General features: G+C 38.7%; 1 protein-coding gene across 5 annotated transcripts in view; it reads right to left on the bottom strand.

Annotated features, from left to right (window-relative positions):
• Window positions 1-17,835, bottom strand: part of SNX29 (sorting nexin 29) — a 459,625-nt gene that overhangs the window by 431,208 nt on the left and 10,582 nt on the right. For 3 of the 5 annotated variants that reach the window (XM_032773950.2, XM_032773968.2, XM_032773976.2), the window contains exons 2-6: window positions 16,042-16,106; window positions 14,194-14,246; window positions 9,029-9,153; window positions 8,188-8,253; window positions 3,913-4,093 (exon numbers count right to left, since the gene is read on the bottom strand). In XM_032773950.2, the coding sequence (XP_032629841.1) occupies window positions 3,913-4,093; window positions 8,188-8,253; window positions 9,029-9,153; window positions 14,194-14,246; window positions 16,042-16,106 (490 nt within the window). Of the gene's footprint in view, window positions 1-1,812; window positions 2,196-3,912; window positions 4,094-8,187; window positions 8,254-9,028; window positions 9,154-14,193; window positions 14,247-16,041; window positions 16,107-17,835 lie in introns of those variants that run through there. The other 2 variants (XM_032773958.2, XM_032773983.2) reach the window with 2 other exon arrangements.

The following is a 17,835-nucleotide window of genomic DNA, read 5'->3' as shown; positions in this document are numbered from 1 at the left end:
GCAAGATCCAGTGTTAAAAACTGAGCTGTTGAGCAATGAATTATTTAGGTTCTTGCTCAACCAGGATGTAAAGGCACTAAAGAATCAAAGGGAGGTTGATATGATTCCTGTAAGTAATAGGCAAGAGACTGGTAATTAAATTCCTTAGCAAGCATCATACTCTATCATTACACGTTAAATGGATGGTTAAAGAATGGGATAACAAAAAATGTATTGTGACAAAAAATTGAGACTGAACTCTTATAAAAGAAAAAGAAAATGGATGTCATCTACCAGGTTTTGTACTTTGTAACATTTTGCGTGAACACTGTCTACTAACTGTCTGTGTTATTTATGTAGATGTTGACTCTTCAGATCAACGACTGTCATATAATGTGTATGAAGAAAGGTGTCCAATCCTGACTAGGGCATTTAAGCTCGTTCGGGCTCTCGCTCGCTCTCTCCTCCTCTCCGCTCACTCTCTCCCTTATCCCCATCTCATGCAGAACATAAGGTCTTAACCGCTGCCTTCCATCTTTTCCTATCTCCTGCTGCAATCTTAATTTCTTCTAGTGTCATTCTGATAACTTTCAATTCTGCTTCTATTGTGTATTTCCATGTTTGTTATCCGGAGTCTACCTTATCATCTCTTGCCTTGGAGATGTCAGTCCAATGTCCGTCTCATCATGTTATTTGGGTCTTTCCTCCATGTATGGCCTATACACCTCCATTTTCATTCCACAGTTTCCTCCCCTATTAGTTTCTATTTTGTCCTCCTCCAGAGTTCTTTGTGTGTGATTTTTTTCTGGACATCTGATATGGAGGATTTGTCTAAGACAGCTGTTTATAAAAACTTGGAGTTTAGACAGTAAGGTCTTAAGACTTCAAGTTTCAGCACCGTATAGTAAGACTCATTTTATAATCATGTAAAATATCTGAGGTTTAGTTCAGAGGGCAAGATTTCTGTTTCTCCAGATCAGCTTTGGCATTACAAAGGCATTTCTGGATTTCACTATTCTGACTTTAATGTCTTACTAGGCTGCCAAGATATGTGAACATCCATGACATATGTGACAGAATCGTATCCTTAGTCATAATAAATCTGAATGTTCACAAATTTTTGAAGGATAACATAATGGCATAGCAACTTCCATAAAAGTGTTCTATCTTCTGTTCCAAAGGCATTTTGGAAATCTTTATACTTCACATAAAGCGGCAACTATCACTCTATCAACAGTTCCTTCAAGATACATTGCTATTTGATCTATATGTGATTTCTCCTGTTTGAACCCAGCCTGTTCTTGCCTGTGATCTTCCCGGGGGGTACCCAGGGTTGTGAGGCATCTCGCCACCACCTGCCCTTGGTGTGAGGTCTGTGCCTACTGTGGATCAGCTCCCTGATTTCAACAGCCTCTGGCAACACAAACATTGTCTTCCAGGCCTCCACAGAGGCCTCTCTGTGCAGGTTAGCAATAGGTTCACATAAATCCCTTAGTCCTCTGAATGTCCATCTGGAGAGCCCAGACATTAGTCCACCAAACACTCATAACTCTCAGATTCTCCACTCCCAAAGGAATAGTTTATTTAGATAATAGATATTTTTAATTCTTCTCATGATCATCACTCTGCTTAACTCACAGCACTCTGATACATTAATAAACTTATTCTTGTTTTCATTATAATCAAAGAACAGAGATTAAAACAATAGTAAATAAGTATATTGGAAACAAATAGTTACACATATAGAGTATCTCTCTGCACCTCAGATATACCAGATCAGACTTTTGATCTTCATCAGAAAAGAAGGTTCCCATCCCACCCCTTGCTATTTACCTCTTCCTGTTCATTTCCTAATGAAGTCTCCACAAGCTCTTCATTAGCATTTGACTCAGTATGCTGCAAGACACACAATACACAGTGGTCCACCAGGGGAAGATGTTTCTCCCCACCTCCTGTGTGGAGAAGTTTGTCTCAAAGCATGCTACCTTTCAATTATCTGCCTTTAATTACAAGGCTAGAGAACATAATTTTCAGCATATATACACACAACTCCTTGCATATTTTCCATATATACATCTCACAATGATTATGACCACTGTGACATAGTCTTTCACTAAAGACCTTGAATGTCATTCTTTCGGTGAATCCAAGGTATCCCTATACCCTAGGCCCTCTCCTAGTTGGTATCAAGAGGTCCTTGGGCCACAGTATCATAACCCTGAATCTACCTCTTTCTTTATGTATAGGCACTACCACTGCACAAATATGAGTACTTGCCTTAGACATGTGACAAGATGCCAAATAAAAAACTTGAAGGTTAAGTAAAAAACTGGAGGCATTTGTGAAAGATTGGAGGTCTGGAATGTTAACTAGTTAGCAGGAAGGCTAGAGGAAGTCAGAGTAAATGTAAGGAGATCTTTTTCTATGGAGTAGAAAAGTGGATCCCCAACAGCTTACTGCTAGGAATGATCTTGCTTGCTACACCTATAAAGTGATTTAGAAAGGGGAGCAAACTGCTTGATAGTAAAAGGAAATCTTTCTACTGAATTCAACAGGAGTCAGATAAGGCCCAATATCTATGGATGACAGACACTGGAAGGATAACAGACATTCTTGAGAATCTTCAGCAACAGGAGGATCTAAGCAGACTGGACAAAAGGACAAAAGTATGTCATATAGAACTGAATGTGATTAAATGTAAAATCAATAACATTACCCACTTTCATAGTGCCTTTCATCTGACAATTACAAAATGCAAGTTAAATTTTTCCTTAACATATCTGTAGCACACTAGACCCCCTTTTTACAAATAAGTTGAGACACAGTGATTAAGTGACTTCCTAGAAGTCTGACAGAGCCCTGAATCATGAGTCCAAAATCATGAAGACATAACAACAGCCGTAATGGGTCAGACCAATGGTCCATCTAGCCCAGTATCCTGTCTTCTGACAGTGGCCAATGCCAGGCGCTTCACAGGGAATGAACAGAACAGGCAATCATCATGTGATCCATCCCCTGTGGCCTATTCCCTGGCAAACAGAGGCTAAGGACAGCATCCCTGCCCATCCTGGCAAATAATCATTAACAGACCTATTCTCCATGAACTTTAGTTCTTTTTTGAACCTTGTTATAATCTTGGCCTTCCCAACATCCTCTGACAAAGTGTTCCACAGGTTGTGTTGTGTGAAGAAATACTTCCTTTTGTTTTTAACCTGCTGCCTATTAATTTTATTTGGTAACTCCTAGTTCCTGTGTTATGAGAAAGAATAAATAACACTTCCTTATTTACTTTCTCCACACCAGTCGTGATTTTATAGACCTCTATCCTATTTCCCCTTAGTCATCTCTTTTCCAAGCTGAAAAGTCCCAATCTTATTAATCTCTCCTCATATGGAAGCTGTTCCATATCCCTAATCATTTTTATTTCCCTTTTCTGTACCTTTTCCAAATCCAAAATATCTTTTTTGAGATGGGGTAACCAGATGTGCATGTACCATCTATATAGAGGCCATATATTATATCATCTATCCCTTTCCTAATGATTCTGTTAGCTTTTTTTACTGCTGCTTCACATTGAGTGGATGTTTTCAGAGAACTATCCACAATGACTGCAAGATCTCTTTCTTGAGTAGTAACAACTAATTTAGACCCCATCATTTTATATGTATAGTTGGGATTATGTTTTCCATTGTGCATTATTTCCTATTGTCTGCGCTAGCCACTGAAATTTTTAGAACGCTTTGGATCACAGACTATAAAATAAATTGTATAGTAAACAGTTGTCTACAAAAAATTTAAAACAGCAGTTCAAAGTAGTTAAGTAAAATAAAATGGACTACTTCATCGACTACTAGTTTCAGACATTTTTAAATGCCAGTGCTTAGTCTGCAATTGCATGCATTCCTCCATTATTATGTCATTAAATACAGTTACCTAAGTCGATTTTTATCTGCAAGCAGCATATGGACATATCTTTCCAGAGAATGTTCATTTAATGCACAGCGTAGCCAGGCGCGGCCTCTGCCAATATCCGTAGTAATAGCCCTCAGAGAGTAGAAGCGCTGTAGTTCATGTTTATTCAGAACTTCTCTTACGTAGTACCAAAACACTGGCTCTGCAAGATATATTAAGATACAAAAATATACTTAACTCATATGTCTGGTCTATTTTTCTATCTCCCTATCACAAAGCCATTAAAGAGAATACCATTTATATCATTTCTATTCTTACCTCCAAATTTTTATGCCAGTTTTTTCAAATATCATTCTAAAGCCAATATAATTACTATTTCATGCTTAAGAACACACAATAAACTGTCTTCTCTCTATAGGACATGCTATTTTACTAAAACAATACAATTACCTGCTTATGACCTTGAACATAGATGAATCATTTCCCAGCTTGTTGTAACCCTTCAGTTTAGTAGCTTGCTTACTTCTACAGAATTTCTCTGAAGCTATTGACTGTAGATATTTGTGATAAGAATTATACCTGTAGGATTCCACCTTAACTCCTAAATCTAATATATATTTTAAAAGTCATCCAATTTACCATTTCATTTATAACAGCAGGACCAAAATTTCATCTGGGGATGCATACTGCTATAGTTTTTAAAAACACACCTATGATCCAGGATTGATAAATTTGTAACTGGTGTAAGATAACTTAAGTTTGCTGGCAACAAATTCTACTTACTATTAAAAACCTCCCATCAAATTACCGTACTGCAGTTAACTACCATTCTACTCTATATAAGTTCTTATACTATGGTCAACACTCTGACATCTGACCATTTCCCAGCAATGCATTAAGCAATATAATTAACACTTGTCCTCTGTTTGTCCTCTCATCCTGTCCCAAGGGGAGAAGCGGAGTGGTTTTGGGTTTGATTTTTGTTTTGTTTTTTTGGGGGGGGGGGGGGTATAAGAGGAGGGAAGAATTTGGTTTGTTTTTTTAAATATGCATGTTTCTATGTGTTTATGCTAGAGAAGGCAAGGTCAAATAAATATGCCTTGTACTTAATGTGGAAGGTGGTGCAGATTCTGATGGTCATCATTTCCTGGGGGAGTTAATCCCACAATCTTGAACCGGCCCCCAAGAAAGTTCTGAATTAGAGGCAATGACAATACACATGTCAAGAACAGAAAGTGTGTGTACAATAAAATACTTTTACTACAACACATATTTTTTCAATTAAACTCAAGATGTTCTCAAAATACTTTTATGCCAGGTCACATTTTCCCACCTCATCTATTAGCTTATTTCTTGCCATTAAAATATTATTTTTAACAAGTTATATGCAGTTTGACAATTACTATCGACCATCAGTATTGCATGAAATATATATATTGCTCAAAAACAAACTATACAGCAATATTAGCATTAGAGTTTTGTGATGACACCAAATGGGCACAATTAGAGAAGACTGAGAAACTTCTAAAGGATCTAATAAAGCTAGACAATTGGCAACATGAAAAAAGATTAAATTCAAGGTAGATCAGTACAAGGAAATGCATATGGGAGAGAACAATTTAAACTACTCCTACACTTTGCTATTAATTTAGAAGCCATCAACCACTCCGGAGAGAGACATAGGCACCCTTGTTGACAGCTCAATGAAAATCTCTGCTCAATGTAAAATGGTAGTTAATAAAAACCTAAATCTTATTTGGTTCTTAAGAAAAGGATAGCAAAACCTCATACTGCCATTACATAAATTTATAGTAAACCCTCACCTTGAATACTGTGCTCAGTTCTGGTCATCCCATCTCTTAAAGGATATGACAGAAATAGAAAAGGTTCAAAGAATAGCAATACAAGAAAAAGCACAAAAGGCATACAGTATCTTCTCATGTTGGAAGTTTTTGAACCCCTCAATCCTGTCACATCTTATTTGTCTCCTCTAAATTAAATAAACTCAGCTGTTTAACGCAATTAATATTATAGGAAAGGTCAATCAGGCGGTCCTAGTTTCTCTCTGCTAATATAAAAACATTGCAGATGTTCATGCTTTTGAATAGGGATTGCATGCTGAGAGGTAAAGTTATTGTGGGGGCTGTTGGTGGGGTTAGCTGCTTTTTTACGTTTATTTGCCTCTAATCTGTTAAAAGAAACCTAAAGTGTTAAACAGGCACCTTTTTAATATATTTTTAGAAACCTAAATACAAAAATGAATAAAAATAGAACCATATAACCTTGTGCAACTCAGTACCACAAGATATTATTCTAAAAAATTAGGGAAAAAAATTCAAGCGTGAACAAGAAAATCAGCAGTTTCACTAAATGAGATGAAAACATGTAAGAGATATCAAACATAAGATCTGAGCAGCTGGAGAGCAGCAGCTGCTGGTCGGGAGCCCAGCTCTGAAGGCAGTGGCGCCGCCACTTATTTCTGTGCTGCTGCTGGTGGAGAGCTGCTTTCAGAGCTGGGCACCCAGCCAACAGCCACCGCCCTCCAGCCGCCCAGTTCTGAAGTCAGCGCAGAAGGGTGGCAATACCATGCCCCTCCCCGCTCCCACCAAAAATAACTTTGTGACCCTCCTGCAACTCCCTTTTGGGTCAGGAACCCTCATTTTGAGAAACGCTGGTCTCCTCAGTGAAATTTATAAGTATAAATTTATAAGCCCACAAAAGACCAGATTTCACTGCAGGGGAGAAGGGTGGGGGAGAGGCACAACCAGATTTCATGGTCCATGACACATTTTTCATGGCCATGAATTTGGTAGGGCCCTAATAATAGTGAGGAATATAGGAACGCATTTAAATGTCAAAGTATTGTGATCACCAGGAGCAGTAATAGGTAACTGGAGAATACAAGATCTTGGATTAGGAGAGGGCAGAACAGCTGCTGAACAAAAGGGTGAGATTGTTGACTGGAGGCTGGGGAGGCTATCCACTGAAGAAACTACCAATGGGAAGAGGGAGAAAGAAGCAAAGCACTCTGCCATCCCAATCCACACTAAAAAAAAGGCAGCAACAGATATAGAAGAAGCTAGGATTCCATAAAGATTTGAATAAGCAGCTGAACTTTTATTTGTTTATCCAGTCTGAACCTGCAAACTGTTTTGAGTTTTGCCCATCACTACTGAGGAAAGAAATGTACAAAGCTATCTATACAAACCACACTGAAAGGATAATTCAGAGAACATACACAACAGTTTCCAAAGAAAGCCAAGTATTTAGGCTTCAAAGAAAACATTAATACAAGAGTGCAGAACATCAGAACAACTTATCTTAGCCCATGACCAAGAAGAACAAAATCTGCATTAACTAAATTATGAGAAAAAAAATAAGATTAAACTACAAGTTCCTATCACACTTAACTGTATTTGTAATATGCCACATAACAGTATTATGGAAACTGTAGGTGGAGGTCACAGTAAGTATCATAAATTCCACCAGATAGAAAGATTAAATGTCAAAATATATTACTTCAACACTTGTTACAGTTGAGTGATTTTCAGAAGCTTGAAGATTATGGTCCCTTATAATTAAGGCTACATTTTAGTCACAGATAATTTTAGTAAAAGTCATGGATAGTCACGGGCAGTAAACAAAAATTCCCGGACCATGACCTGTCCATGACTTCTACTATATACCCCTGACTAAAGCTCGGGTGCTTTGGGGCAGGGGGCAGCCCAGGGGCACCGTGTGGGTGTTCTGGGGCAGGGGCACATGACCCAGGACCCCCGCTGCTGCTGGGGGAGAGGGAAGGCTGGCAGGCTCCCTACCAGGCTCCGCATGTCTCCCAGAAGCAGTCAGCATGTCCCTGCAGCCCTTAGACGGAGGCATGGCCAGGGGGGCTCCGCATGCTGCCCCCACCCGAGTGCCTGCTCCGCAGCTCCCATTGGCCAGGAACCACGGTCATTGGGAGCTGCGGGGGCAGTGCCTGTCGTGGAGGCATCACGTAGAGCTGTCTGGCCACGCCTCCACCTAGGAGCTTGTTGCAGCTTCCGGGGATCCCCCACAAGGTAAGCACCAACTCTCTGCCTTAGCCCTGAGCCCCTTCCCACCCCCAAATTCCCGCTGCTGGCGAGGATAGGGGACGAGGGGGTGCAGTGGCCCAAGACTGCCCCAGAACTACCCCAGCACCGAACTGCTCAGGCAGCCCCCAGGCTAGTTGCACCGGCCACTGCAGAAGCACGGAAGTCCCGGAAAGTCATGGAATCTGTGACTTCCATGACATACTCACAGCCTTATTTATAACACCTGGATGAGGAAGGGAAGACAAACAGATCACTGGAGGCCAAGCAAAGGAGACATCAGGAAGCTGAACTGTTTAAACACAAAGTGTGAATAAATAAATATTGGGGAATGAAGGGAAGAGAAGTAGAGGAGCAGAAAGAAAACGGAGCCCAACACAAAAGCCAAGTGTTCACTAAAACAAGAAAGTATTTTGACCACTAAAATAAAAAATGGCAAATAAAACTCCACCCAATACAAGCAGCATAAGCTCTGTTTTTAAAATTCCTGTTGAGGCTTACTATCTCATGCTCACTGCCAAAAATTTTGAAAATTAAAACCAGAATAAAATAGGATTAATAATGGAACAATAACATTACAATTATATAATGTTTAGCAATATCAACTGTTACCAAATAAGAAGTGCCTTGGAAAGTTCTTACCATAGAATTGTATGGACTGAGAACTCCTGAAAGTCATGCAAGAGATTTTGGGCTAAAACTGCTATAAAAATGAAACTAAACTTAAAAATTTCAGAGACTTTATACTGCTATTTACAATCACTTTAAGAAAATTAATTCCAGCATGTACTAAGCTAGTATTAACAGCATTCTGGATTTTGAAATCAATTTTTAGATATTCAAATATTAAACACTCTTCAACATGAATATGTACAACATGCTACATAAAAGAGTGAATTAACAAGCATTTTTATTTTATAATGAGACTTCAGTTAAGTACATTACAATTAGCTTAGATTCTGGTTTGTTTTCTTAAACCCAAAAATGAGAGGTTATGTCAATTGCTTACACATAACAAGGGTAATATTTTGACATTTTTCAATAGGTCAGCTGGAACAGTGTATTACCTGTTTCTGTTTTGCTGGAGAAACCTGCTGCCTGTTTGATTGCTGCTGCTGTTAATGCTAAACCTCGGCTCCTCTTCAAACCGTGCTGTAGTACAGCTTCAAACTGAGCACACAGGCAAGTCACTCTGCAACAGCATACATGATTAATTAAAGACAATGTAAAAAGAATAAAATGCAATTATGCTTAGATTCAGCAGATTTAGACATCTGGAATAAATGCAGAATGTGCAGGTACATGCAGTTCCCTACATGGAAAGTCCTTTACTTATGCCCCAAACTCATAGTGGGTCACAACCCTGTTTTAATGGGGTCACCAGAGCTAATGTTAGATTTGCTGGGGCCCAGTGCTAAAGCCAACGCCTGAGCCCCACCGACCAGAGGTGAAGCAGACGCCAGAAGGCTTCAGCCCTGGACAGTGGGGCTCAGGTTACAGGCCCTTTTACCTAAGATAATGAAGCTCCGGCGGGCTCAGGCTTGGATCCCCCCTCCTGGGGTCGTGCAGTAATTTTTATTGTCAGAAGGGGGTTGTGGTGCAATGAAGTTTGAGAACTGCTGATCTGTAGTAATCTTTTTAATATGTGAAAGATCTATAAACGTATTCATATCCACTAGGTTACAGTAACTATACAGAGCCACAGGAAACTGCTTGTTAAAAAAAGTTAACAGCCAATTTAGAAATCGATCTTTACATGCTGGAATGTTTTTTATATCCCATTTATTTCAGCTTCTCTGTACATAATACAATTACATTGTAAATTTTGAAGTTTATCTGTTTAAAACTACTTCATGATTTTTTGGAATATGCTGACCATGTGTGAGTACAAGTTCTGGGCAATTTTACCTGTTTGTTAGTGATACTTTTGCTGGTTTTCAGATGAATTGTAATACATTAAATGCAAGGCTTATTTCTATCTGTGCAACTGAAACAGCGTCAAACCCACAACATGTGAAAAAGCTCAAATTTTATGAGAAAAAGCAAGCTACACAAAACTTGTCAGAGTAACATGCATACACCTTCACTTATGTCTACATCTTGATAGCAGCTGAAATTTTAGATTTCAGGTTTTCTGTAATTATCTTTAAAACTTAAATTGTTCAACACAATCTGCACTGCAAACCTGACTAAGAACATAACATAAAAATATATATTGATGCTCCTCAACTATTTATGTAGTATAAAATGAAGCAAAATCTGCCTAGAAAGTAATTTAGACTTTTTTTAAAAATCGATGTCACCTTACTCCTTGATATTTTAGTAAATTTAACTTATTTTTTAAAATTAAGCCAAAGTCCACTATACTCCATTTCTGAATATGTCATAAGAAATACAGCAAAAGCTTTATCATCTGGCATGTTGGGAGAATGAAAGGAGCCGGTAAGTCAAAAATTCCAGTTAACTAAGAGGGAGGGAGTTTGGGTACGTGAGGGAGCTTAGGACTGGGGGTTGGGGTGCAGGAGGAGGTGTGGGCTCTGGGAGGGAGTTTGGGTATGGGATGGGGCTTGGGGCAGAGTGGTGGAGTGCGTGAGGGGTTTTGGCATGCCAGATCCAGGTGGCACTCACCTCGGGCATCTCCCTGCAAGCGGCATCATGTCTGGAGAGGTACGGCCACGTGGCTCTGCGTGCTGCCTCCATCCGCAGGCGCCATCCCCGCAGCTTCCTTTGGCTGCAGTCCCCAGCCAATGGGAGCTGGAGAGCCAGTGTTGGGAGGGGTGGGGGCAGTGCATGGAGCCCCCATGGCCGTTCTTCCGCCTAGCAGCACTGACCACAGCCAATGGGAGCTTGGGGGGGTGGGGGGGGAATGCCTCGCCGGACATGTTGCCACTTGCGGGGAGCCATCCAAAATGCCAGTTTATAGAACTTTCTGGTTTGTAAAATGCCAAATAACACAACTTTTCCTGCATAGTGCTCTCACATTTTGTTTCGCCAAACTATGCATATTGAAGAATGCACTGCAGGCAACTAGGCAAGGAAAAATAATCTTGCTGCAAACATTTGAGAGCTGTTAAGGGACAATATCAGGACTATTAGCTTTGATGATTTTGCTTCTTTCCATCTAATCTATAAACCGGGTTGGATCAAGACAGGAAAGAGCCCACAAACACAGGAGATCAAGAGAACTCTGGCAAGTTTTTAAAAGGAACACTCCCTCAAAAAGGGGGCGGTAATTATTTGGGGGAACCAGACAAACACAGGAGACCGCAGATAGGGATTTCTGAAGAAGTTAAACCTGCCTAGTTATCATCAGAAGACAGTAAGTTTTTACATGAGACAGACATGCGTGTAGACAGTGTTAAAATCTGTGTTTTCTTCTCAAGCTTTGTTCCTACTGCTACGTAAATAATACTTTGGTTTTAAGGAGGCAGTCTGATCACCATATCTCACTGGTGACAGTAGAGTTAGTTTAGGTCTGGGTTTTCCCAGATGTTGCCTCTTTTTTGAGCCTCCGTCCTCTTTCTGGGCAAGCTTTGTAACCATGACAGGCTTTTACATATAGAATAACTTTGGTGAGAAATACTAAGGAAACTTCTTTTGCAATACCAATAAAGAAACACATTATGGAAAAGATAAACAAGATGGAATTTTATGAACAAATGTGAATAATTGAGTGTTTTGTTAAAGATAACTGCAATTAATAGGAATTTCAAAGTGAACAAAAGAATCCACTTGATTCTTGCAGTTCTAAAAAGCAACAGCTAACACAGAGATTCTAGTTCCTCTGATAAGGAAGATATGTCAATCAAATGATTAGAAGCAGATGCATGAAGTAAGAAAACTGAATAATACTGAACATTACTATGAGAAACTGAATTATGTCTCCCAAAATGAAATGGAAACATTTTTCATGCTGCAGTAATAAATTCTATATAGTAATCTATAGAAAAAGCAAAATTATATGAAAAATAATAGTCACTGGAAACTAAAAATGTTTTAATCATGTGTATTTTGTGTGTAGGTAACATATACTATCACAACGATGCGTGCAATATAAGAGTCTATATAGAACAAACCAACAACAAAATGGCCCTTTGTTTACTGGACACTGGAGAACTGTGAACAATTAAAAAATGCAGCTATAAAAAAGGCTGAAAGAACATCACTGAAATTAGTAAATCTTGTAAAATTTGCAACCCACATAAGGCCTGGGCTCCGCTATAGAGTTAGGTTGACATAAGGCAGCTTATGTCGACCTAACTGTGTCAGTGTCTACGTTACAATGGTGCTCCCACCAATGTAAGTCACCCACTTCATCAACTTAGTAATTCACCACCGCAAAAGACGTAGAGCTTAGTTTGATGTAGTTAGACTCACACAGTGTCTGTGTAGACCCTGCATTATTTATATTGCCTGTTGGCTGTCAGCCAGGCACCAAACTAACAATTGGAGACCTCCCACCCCCCAACCCCAGGGCTGACAGCCAGAGCCAGAGATAAAATTTGAAATAATAGCAGCCATGAAACTGACAAGAACGTGTGTTTCACTGCTGGTAGGCTCCCTACTGTGAAACTGAGCCCTGCACTGGACTTACATTTCAGGCTGTCAGCCCTGTGGCATGGGGGCTTCAGCTGAGAGCCCCACATTCCAACTGTCAATGCTCCACTTCAGTTGGTGCAAGCGCACCTGATGAGAATGTGCACCAGTGGCAGAAGGAGGGCAGTTCGGACACCAACAGCAAATGAAATTGCTCCAGAGGCTGTAGGTTCAACCTAACTTCAGTCGACCTAATTTTGTATAGTAGACAAGCCTTAAATGTGACTTATTCTCTCCTCCAAAAATATTCTCAACCACTGAGCACAGCTCCAAATCACACTGGAAAAATATGTGGTCAGAAATCTCTACATGTAAAATTTTCACTTCCTGTTTAATTAAGATTAAACTGCCTAACTACAGCCCAAATAGCACGACTGAGCAAGATGAGCATTATACCTGATTCAAGAGACTATTTGTGAGTAAACCATGTCATTTTTTGGCTTAGCATTAGGCTTTTTAAATTCCAAATGTCCATGCCTATCAACATATCAATCCTATAAGGGATACCCAAACCTCTAATTCTTGACAAAGTGTTTCAAAAATAATGTTCCAAAAAGTAGTAGGTTGGGTTGGAAGCTTTTCCTTTGAACCTGGAGATCCCTACTTCTATTTTAACATTACAGTTCACACTCAGGAAGACAGTCCCTGCCTCCAGGAGCTTACACAGTAAGACAAGCAACATATAAAGGGTGAGGGAGAGGTATAATATACAATAAAAATAAGAACGAACAATTCACAATTGCTATTTTAATTCACTTTCTGTGGGGAAAAAAAATCTAGGTATTCAGTGTAGTTTGTAAGAAACTGATCAGTGGATGACACACTACACTTGAAAAGGCAGCTGAGCGCATAAGGAGGAAGTAGCTGCCATTTCCATCCTGTCAGGTACTTTTTTCTAAAGACGCTGAACTAAGTTCAAGGTTAGTTTACAGAACTGAAATGGGAGTTGGTTTAAGAATTTAGGACAGGCAGCAGTGGAGTTTAATGTATGTTCTGGTAGACTATTAGAATTTTGGTCTACCAGACTGGTCTCTGCTGGCTTCACTAAAAAGACAGCAGCTCTAGTAATTAGTTACACTATCAACCTGTTATTCAGTGCCATAACCTAATTGACCAACTGGAACCTAAATGATAACAGAAACTAAATAATTTTCAATTGGCATTTCTACCATTGAGAAGAGTCAGTTTGTAGCAGGGGGAGAGGAATAGGGAGAAAATATTTTTGCAGCTAAAGAATATCAGGAGTAAGAAAAAAAACCTTGGGTTTTCATATGTTCACTTTTAATTAGTTAAAATATGAAACCCATAACAGAACAGGGCTAGATTTAAGACATCTATATAAATACAAGATATACAGTCATTTTAAAAACAGAAGTATTGGGGGGTAAAAAATGAAGTTCTTCTTTACTTATATCCAGACTTCAGAATTCACCATGTTGCCTTAATCCTGCAAACACCTGGGTAGCCCTTTTGTCTGGAATATGTTTCATGTGCACCAATATGAGGAAGGCAACCAAGAGTTTCTCAAGCATGTTTTTAAGTAAGTCAAATACTCTACTGGACTAAATATCTTTTTACTATATCAGCTAAGTAGTAATGATATATAAATTTTAAGATGCTCCCTAAAGCTTTTTACCTGCTATCAGAATCTGAAGCAATTTCTTTTCTTCCTCCAAACCGGATTTGACACTGTAATGAATAAGTTTAAATAACACGAGTATTAAGAAGCTGAAAATTCTTTAATGCTCTGATTTTAATTTTAAAAAACAAACAAAAAAAGATGTTCACTGACTCAGCATGTAAGTTTTATTTCAAGCAACATAAAAACCTAGAAGCAAGCCAGGGCTATAGAGCAGAGCAGTTACAAACCCGTCCTGTTGTCAGAAAGAATACTGAATCACATTTTAGCATTATACTCCCTGACAAAACCTTCACAGAGCAAATAGATTCAAACAGCACAGCAGCAGAGTCTAGATGCACTATTAAATTACTGCTGCTTCTGAAGCATTATAACAGACCAGCCAATATCTATCATACATATCATTGATTTATATTGCCACATATAGTTGTCCTTGTACAGCTTCCTTTTAGTTATAAGGACACCAATTAAAAGTTGGGGAAATTAAATATAAAGTTCTGTTTTTCAGCAAAGAAACATTCTGAAAATAAAGACTTTAAAAGTTATTTTTAAAATACTTTTAGTAAGTCAAGTAACTTCTCTATTAACTTGTCTGGAGGGTCAAGAATCCAAAACCGCTTTCATCAAGATGGTGATGTTCTCCATTTCTAAATCCAATTACTAATTCAGGCTTAAATCTGCGCACACTTATTGCTTCCAGGAGCAGTATGTACTTCAGTGAGTAGTCACAGAAGCAAACACTATACCCTGTATTGTATCCAGGATTGCACCAAAACTCACAAATAATAATAATTTTGCACTTGGGACGGGAAAGAAAAGAAGTGCACCATACCTGCATTGTCTCTATTTAACCTTATGGGATAAGAGAGGCAAGCAACATTTGAAAATAGCAAAAAAAATAAACAAGTATCTGAATTCAAAGTAAATAAGTTACCAATGTAAACTGTTACCACTATCTTCACTACCAGCACACAATGCATTATCAAACCTTTCTATCTTTTAGCTGCTAACTGAAAATCTGTCATATTTGGCAACCCAGATATCAAAAGCATTGCATTTTCCTAGATTATTTTATTAATGTAACAAACTTAGAACTTTTTTATTCTAAACATCCAAAAACTTCCACACATTTTTTAAACTTGTCAGAGATTGCTCAAAAAATTTCTGAGTTAAGCTATTAATTATTTAACTTATTTGTGTGCATTTCCTTGTAACATGGTCTCGAGAGTTTTTACATTCAGTTACAGAATTAGGGCAGAATTCTCCACTGGACTACTATGCACAGACATAGATCACAGAAGCAGAACCCCATACAGAACACTAAACTTCCCTTCATATTCTACCCACAACCCTCCTATATAAGTTGGTTATAATAGTCCCTTCTAGCCTTAAAAAATCTATCAAGTTCTGGGTTTACAACTTTCGAGTGAACAAAATGCCATGTCTATATGAGGCCAGGAGAGTGCGTTTTTTAACTCTGTAGATAAAATGACATTAAAATCCTAGTGTAGACAAGGTAAATTGTAGTTTTAACAGCATCTTAAGTGGTCAAGGTGAATCCCAGGCTCTCTGCTAGGGTTTACCTCAACTAGTAAACATGCGTTACAACTATAACTTGCCTTGTCTGTTCTGGGATTTTAATACATTAGGTAACACGCCTTTTTCCCTAGGGAAGTCCAGACCTGAGAGAACTCCTTAAGAAGAGCAAGTTTCCCCCTCCATCTATTGAAGAGGGGAGGGAAGAATAATAGCAGCTCTTGACAGGAACGTCAACTCAGCATTTATACACTGCAGAAAGATTTTTAGAATTGAGGCAAACTTGAGTTTATTGTTTTGATTTCTTACCTGTTTCACTGCATCCAGTAGCCGCTCTAGAAGAAACTGTCTTTTGGTGTCATTGTTCTGTGATCCTAAAATTCAACACAGCTCTATTATCTTAACAAAACTATATTAGTCCCAATTCTGGAAAACTTTCCTCACATGTACTAGTCATCCCACGGAGGTTAAGAAAGTACTTCTACGAGTAAGAGGATGCAGGATCAGACCTTTGTTTTGTTTTTTAGATACTGTTTATTTAATATGCAGAAACAATGCGTCTGATTTTAATAAATTATTCTTTTTGTGGAATCAACAAAAATTACCCTAGAGTTCTTAAAATATTCAGAACAGTATTAACATAGTCTTCTCTGTGTTAAATGCCAATCAGATAAAGTTAATTACTGGTAGTAAGCAAGCCACTACACATACACATTAATGCACAGGCCACAACATTTAACTTTTTAATCTAAATCATTTCAATATGCAGTCTCAGCTTTCACATCTTACTTGGATGAACACCTTTTAGAAACATGTCTGGCTACACATAAAGCTTGCTGTTTAATTAGGCTAAGTCACTGAGTTATATGCAGTGTTGTTGTAGCTGTACTGGTTCCAGAATATTAGAGAGATAAGGTGGGTGAAGTAATATCTTTTATCGGACCAACTTCTGTTGAGGAGAGAAAGAAGCTTTTAAGCTTACACAGACCTGAAGAAGGGTTCAATGTAAGCTCAAAAGCTCATCTCTCCGACCAACAGAAGTTGTTCCAAAAAACATTACCTAACCACCATATCACTCTAGGCCTTAAGTTAGACTATTTTGTGCCCACGCTTTTCTTCTTCTTGTTCTTCCTCCTCCTCCTCCCATAGAACATTCAGCTTCAATAAAACTCTGACATTTCCCTCATCACCTAGCAAAACCTACCACCCAAACAACACTGAAGAACTGGAGAAGGTATAAGGGGTGGGAAACATTTCTCTCTTCTTCTTGCAACCCATCACCCTAGAGCACCCATCTCATATGTGTACTATTCCTGCACAAGGCATCTCCAATTTACCCAAGCAAGAGAAGAGATTAGAACTGACCACAATTCATTCTATGGAAGCTGCTTCTCTCCTGCAGAGGAATTTCTAAAACCCAGACAAGAGTTGGACTCAAGAAAACACAGGATGCCTGTACGAGATGTGAATCCACAGTTAAAGAAAACAAGTATATTTTATTACCTAAATTACTATTATCTAATTACATAAGAGCTTAGTGGTGCTTCATTTGGAAACAACTACTCTTTTCTATTATTAATTTAAAGAGGATTAACTTTAGATTTTGAACTCTGAATCAAGTTGTGCAATCATTACGAGATTTTTTTTTATTTTTTTTTTTAAGAACTCTGTGCACATGAATGGGATACTAGTAGCTCTGTCTAGAGTCAAATTTAGTACAGCTAACTTAGTACACTGTGCAAGCTTCATCAGACAGTTATGCCAATCCACACCAGCCGTGACCTGCATAATCATTATTATTCCAGTCCTGAGAATTTTTACCAGAGATTCCAACTTTGCTGAATTAAGTCATATTGTACTATGGTTTTATTTATATTTTTAGGGAGTAAGTAATCTGTAGTCTAAGGCCAGGTCTACACTGCGACTTTAAATCGGTTTAATGGCTGATATACCGATTTAACGCTGTACCCGTTCACACGACGTCGTCATTAATATCGAGTTAAACAGCTCCTTAAATCGATTTCAGAACTCCTCCCAGACGAGAGGAGTAGCGCTAAATTCGAAAGTGATAACTCGGATTAGGGTTCGTGTGGACGGAAATCG

The sequence above is a fragment of the Chelonoidis abingdonii genome, chromosome 9 (genome assembly GCF_003597395.2).
Source record: "Chelonoidis abingdonii isolate Lonesome George chromosome 9, CheloAbing_2.0, whole genome shotgun sequence".
NCBI classification, from domain to species: domain Eukaryota; kingdom Metazoa; phylum Chordata; order Testudines; family Testudinidae; genus Chelonoidis; species Chelonoidis abingdonii.
Note: the sequence above shows the minus strand (reverse complement) of the source record. Positions and strands in the feature narration are given on the sequence as shown.